Source organism: Limulus polyphemus, unplaced genomic scaffold (assembly GCF_000517525.1).
Source record: "Limulus polyphemus unplaced genomic scaffold, Limulus_polyphemus-2.1.2 Scaffold649, whole genome shotgun sequence".
Lineage (NCBI taxonomy): Eukaryota > Metazoa > Arthropoda > Merostomata > Xiphosura > Limulidae > Limulus > Limulus polyphemus.
The window spans coordinates 303,727-309,950 of NW_013666259.1; the positions used below are offsets into that span (position 1 = coordinate 303,727).

A 6,224-nucleotide genomic window follows, 5' to 3' on the forward strand; every position below is an offset into this window, starting at 1 on the left:
ATACTGTTGCATGAACTAACTGCCTTTGGCCCCATCTGAGTCTAAACACATGCACTGATTGGTTAAATTGAGAGAAAGAAGAAAAACAAAATGGTGCAAAATTAGTAACGTGCCGTGCAACCACAGTGCTTCATTCCCAAAAAAAAACATGAAGTGCCAAATCCGCCATTAAAATCCTAGAACCAAAATTCAACTTAGGACTCAAAGAATGTGAAAATAGTTCTGGACTTCCAAGAGTCCAGAACTGTTCTAGATTTGAGTGCTACTAAGCAAAGCCCTACGTACGAATAAAATGGGAGAAAATACTAGGCATCACAATTAAATTTTTAGTCACCATGGTGACATGGCACCCAGGATTTGTCGAAGCCTGACATAAGCACTGATCTGTAATATTGTTATAGTATTTCTATGTAATATGAATTTTACTTGTTTTTGTTGTTCATTTTGTTATCAACGCTTGATTCAACTTATTGAAAATATGATACTGTGTTTTGGTTTGATTCTTATTTCATTTTTCCTTTGAAATGACTGAAAAACTTTCACTTGTAAAGATTTTATTCACATTATTAGTTTAGAGGTATTCTTTTTCCCTCTGTAATAAGCAGTTTATTAATCTCTGTTAATGTTTTTCTTCATTCTGTGACTTAATCAAATCTTATCAGTACAGATCAACCTTTCTCTATGAATTTAATTAAAAGTGCTTGTTATTCCACTGTTCCAAAAAAATTCTCAGTTTGATGTTTATCTTGTCACTCAAAACTTCTTGTTACTAATTAATATACAAGAGACCAGAAGAAAGTTTTGGTACTCAGAAACTTTTGTTTCAATATAAAGAATAAATGTTTGGTCTAGAGGAAGTAATTGTATCTGTTTAATCTGACTATTTCCATATCAAATACTGAGACAAGTATTAGTAAATTTCAGTTTATTTAGTCTTAGCTCATTTCTTTTTAAAGATGATTTAGGTTTTATCTTCCCTATGTTTTAATTTTTAGTTAATCTAGTTTTTACTTTTAAGAAATTAGAATATATCTGAAAACCTATATATGTTTTTGTTTTATATTTGAGAAATGTTAAGCCTTTATAAATATCACTTGTTGCCGACAGTTTAATGTAATTTTCTAAAATTTTCAGGCACCCAGACAAGAACAGAGAGTCAGGTGCAGAATCCAAATTTATTGAGATCAACAAGGCATATCAAGTAAGATTTTTGTCACTATGTTGCTCTAACACTATCTGTACCTCAGGAATTCGTATATATTTCCATGTTACATTTCCTGACACTTTCAATGTGCATTTGTAAAATATATTAACTACCGTTAATTGAAATGCTATTTTTTGTTCAATAATGGGATGTTTTGCAGAATGTTAAAAATATTTTTAATTATCAACAATATTTTATTACAAGTTACAAATTTTATAGTAAGGAAGATTATTTTTTAGAACAGGTACAATGTTTCGATCATTCTCAAGTACACAAGTTTTAACCTTCTTTAATGGTGTAATTTATAATCAGTAAGTAAACTCAAAACTTCACCTTGTTCTAATTTGTTATCCTGAATTTGTAAATTCTACAGTAAAATGTTTGATATTTTGATGAATTAGAAATTTAAAATGTAATATTTGTATCCACATGAATGTCATTTTCATTGACTAGACAAAGATGTTTCTTTTAAACCTCAGGCAGTGCTTTTTATTTCCTTGTTAAATTATTCAGAATACCCAAATCTTTCAAGTTTAGAGGCAAATAATGTTTTTTTAATTTCTGAAATTAAGTGGTTTGTATGGATTTTTTACTTCAATGAACCTTTCTTAAACAGTAATGAAAAAAAAGAATGATCCAAACCATACTGATTTTGATAGTTTAATTTTTAGAAATAAAGTAGTATTTTAAATTCACTCTAGGTAAAGCTATCAGGAAGATTAGATTCCCTCAAGTAAAGTTGCATTTTCTCATGAGTTGTTATTTTATTTAATCCATACAGTATATTCTCTTTCATTGGTCATGACTAAAGGAATACGGATGTACCGTGCATTCCTGATTGGGAAAGCCAACTAAAAAGATGAAATTCCTCAGGAATGTGGGAATGTAATATTTCGATCCCTCTTGATTGTGGCTCTTAAATTATAGAGGATGCAGAATATATGAATTTAGATAATTTGAAACATCTGTAGTTGGTCACAGGTTTCTTTTTATAGGAAATGTCCGTTATCTTTGTTTTCTGTTCCACTAATCGTTTCTGTCAGTAAAACTTGCTGCTGTCATTGTTGTTTGTTTTCAGTTGGAATTTCAGTAACCAGCAAATTACTAACTTGTGATAAACCATTCACTGCTGGCAGAAGTACATATTGCATCATATTGAGCAATTTTATGTGTGTTCCTGTTACAATACTCGTTTGTAAAAATTCACATTTGTATAACATTCGTAATTTACATTTTCATCATGAAGATTCAATACAAATATAATGTTCTTAAAGATACTTTTATCATGAATATTTGTGTATATCTAATACTCTTAGCATACACTTTCATTGTGAGGATTCATGTGTATATAGTAGTCTTACCTTACACTTTCATCGTGAGGATTCTCATATATATGATATACTTAATCTATACTTTCATCATGAGGATTCATGTCCATATGATTTTCTTAATCTACACTTTCATTCTGAGGATTCTCATATATATGATATACTTAATCTATACTTTCATCATGAGGATTCATGTCCATATGATTTTCTTAATCTACACTTTCATTCTGAGGATTCATGTCCATATGATATTCATAATTAACACTTTCATCCTTAGGATTCATGTCCATATGATATTCATAATTAACACTTTCATCCTGAGGATTCATGTCCATATGATATTCATAATTAATACTTTCATAATGAGGATTCATGTCCTTATGATATTCTTAATCAACACTTTCATTCTGAGGATTCATGTCCATATGATATTCATAATTAACACTTTCATCCTGAGGATTCATGTCCTTATGATATTCATAATTAACACTTTCATCCTGAGGATTCATGTCCATATGATATTCATAATTAACACTTTCATCATGAGGATTCATGTCCTTATGATATTCTTAATCAACACTTTCATCATGAGGATTCATGTCCAAATGATATTCTTAATCTACACTTTCATCATGAGGATTCATGTCCATATGATATTCTTACTCAACACTTTCATCCTGAGGATTCATGTCCTTATGATATTCTTAATCAACACTTTCATCATGAGGATTCATGTCCATATATTCTTAATCAACACTTTCATCCTGAGGATTCGTGTCCATATGATATTCTTAATCAACACTTTCATATGAGCTAGTCATCGTTAAAATTGGCTGTCAGTAATCAGTCAAGTGTGAGGAACATCATCACAGTATAAAGAACTGACTAAATAATTAGCTAAAACCACTATTGTCGATGTGAAATACATAGGAAACCCCCATGATAATTTGTGGTATTAATTGCAATATTGACAGTATTTTTGTTTGAATTTTTTTAATGGCTGGTATGTTATTAGGCACTGTGTAACCAACAACATTGTGTGCCCACCAGCAATGTGGTACATAAATGGTCTTTTGTTTGTAATTGTAAAGAACTGATTACACTAAAGAGCATATCAATGTATCTTTTGATGAATTCTACTGCCATCTTCTGTTATATCAAAAGGAGGAAGTCATAAATTCAAACTTAGATTTCAATATTTTGTAAATGTTATTAAGAATATTATTATGAATAATTTTAAGAACCCTCGTGGAAAAGCTCTTCCACAACATATAGGAGACTTGCATGTGGAACAATAATCAGAGGATTTGCCCAGAATAGACACAATGATAAACTTTTATTTTCATGCTCGCTGATTAATACTGAGAAATTTAATGTTTTTAGATTACTACAAAATGGACAAGTAGTAACATCAGATGGATTTTCTGTATCTTACCAAATTTTCTAATTAACTTTCTTGTACAACCATTTTGAGTGGTGAATGTTTTTTATTGATTTCAGCTGCTCATGGATCCTCAAAGAAAAGAGCAGTTCGATCGGCATGGAACTGTTGAAGACAGTCCAAACTTTAGACAGCAACCTGACTATAGTGGATTTAGAAGATTTGAATTTGATCCTTTTGACTCCTTTTTTAATCATGGAGGATTTAAGTTTCAGTTTTCTTTTAATCAAGGATCAGTTTATCATAAATACACAATCACTTCAAGGTAAAACAGCATCTGAGTAATTTCTTGATTTTTCAGTATTTTTTAAAGAAAAATATTTATTGGTTTGTTTGTTCTACATAGGTAATTTTCAAAACTAAAGTGGTCTCTTAAATTAGTTTATTTAATTCATGGATACTTGAGTATGGAAGCACATTATGCTAATATAATAATAAGTTGAAAAATAAAGACAAATGTTTTGGCAAAACATGTAGTACGTTCCGACAAAAATAAATCACTTTATTATGCTTATAAATTTTTGTTTTGCCAACTCGTAGATGGCTGTTGGTTCATATGTAGTATTTGAATACAGTACTGTATATGAAAAATATTAATACCTACTGCTATACCATGTTTCCATCAATAGTAGAAAACTCATTTTTATTATTGTTTATTGATAGTTCTACAGTTTTTGATTCTGCTGATTTTATCGTGAATGAAGTGATAATATTATTTATATGTGTTTTTAGGTTCTTTTTGATAATTTATAATACTGATAAATAAGATTTTAAAAGCAAGTTTTTATCTTTTTATCAGCCATATGTTAAAAATATATAAAAAATAATCACTGAAACACCATATCTGACTTTTACAGTTCTTAACAAAATAATTTTTATCATTATTTTCTCTGTTAGCTTGTAACAATAGTAAGTTTCTGTTTAAATGCCATTGAAAAAAATCTTTAACTGAATGTGCATGGGGTCTTACATTATAATCTGAATTTATGATATATATCTTCACAAAATTTGGAACATTTTTTGCTGATCTCAAAAGGTATGACTGTGAAATGAAGTCAGTCTGACTCAGACTCTGACAAGTCAAACGCAAGGTGATGTTCGTGTGAAAAATAAAAATACTTTTGTCCATCATACACTTAGTTACTTTTACTTGCAGAACATCTACAACTTCCTAAATGCATATCTTAAGTTTTTTCATGGTATTCCTTTATATTGTATCTGATATTTTCTCTACTCTAACAAGAACTGTTGTGAAATTAGCACTGTAGGGTAACTTGAAAAGGTGATGAATCCAATGCTTGATTTGAGGCGGGACTAACTGGAATGCCATTCCAGTTGCTAACTCTTTTTATCAAATCATTCCTGTTGTTAAATTACTCAAGCAGATTTGTGCAGCATGGGACTGCTGTTCAAAAATTGGATATCAAACCTGACCATTCCACTTGTTAATTTTTTACAACTCAAGCACTGGATGACTCTGACATCAAATTCATGATACCATTTTGAATGTCACTTTGTACAAGATCAGGATAAACATAGGGTTAAGTAACTGGCAAAATATGATAGAATTAAATTGAATTAAAAACTGTCATTGCAGTGTGGTGCCTAAAATATCTGTATCCTATGTTGTAGAGAAGAATATACAGAAATTGTTTCTAGTATAAGGATAGCGGATAAAAATATATACAAGTTTTACAAGATCACTGCAGCAATTCCTATTATATTATAAAGTACTTACTTAGTACTTTAATCTGAAAGGTTTTTTTGTGGGATAAGAACATTAAATCATAATAAACTTTTTTCATTGATAACAAATGTAATGTTCTTTTTTGATATCATGTTAATTTTCAACTTCTTTAATAATTTATATGAAACAATCTAAATTATGAAGATAAACACTTATAATAGGAAAAGTATGCTATGAAAATACTGTGGTTAATATGATTTTACATAGTTGTGTAACTTTAATTCTGGACAATTATTTTAGGACATATGAAAACCACATAATTCCAGGAAGTGTGAGAAAACCATATCTGATCCTCTTCTATAGTGATCTTTGTTTACCTTGTATTCATGTTGAACCTGTCTGGCAAAAGGTAGCATCAGAACTAGAACCAATAGGTATGTAAATAAAAAAAATAGGATATAACTTTGACAGAGGGCTTCATTTTACATTTATTTGACATAACCATGAGTTTATTTTACTGTAAAATTTTTGTACTAGAGGGCTTCATTTTACATTTATTTGTAC

At 29.6% G+C, this 6,224-nt stretch overlaps 1 protein-coding gene across 1 annotated transcript in view; it reads left to right on the forward strand.

Moving 5' to 3' along the window:
• LOC106459696 (dnaJ homolog subfamily C member 16-like) overlaps positions 1-6,224 on the forward strand; it is a 33,987-nt gene that overhangs the window by 5,782 nt on the left and 21,981 nt on the right. The window contains exons 2-4 of the mRNA XM_013919343.2: positions 1,135-1,201; positions 4,033-4,238; positions 5,961-6,094. Coding sequence (XP_013774797.1) covers positions 1,135-1,201; positions 4,033-4,238; positions 5,961-6,094 — 407 coding nt within the window. The remainder of the gene's footprint in view (positions 1-1,134; positions 1,202-4,032; positions 4,239-5,960; positions 6,095-6,224) is intronic.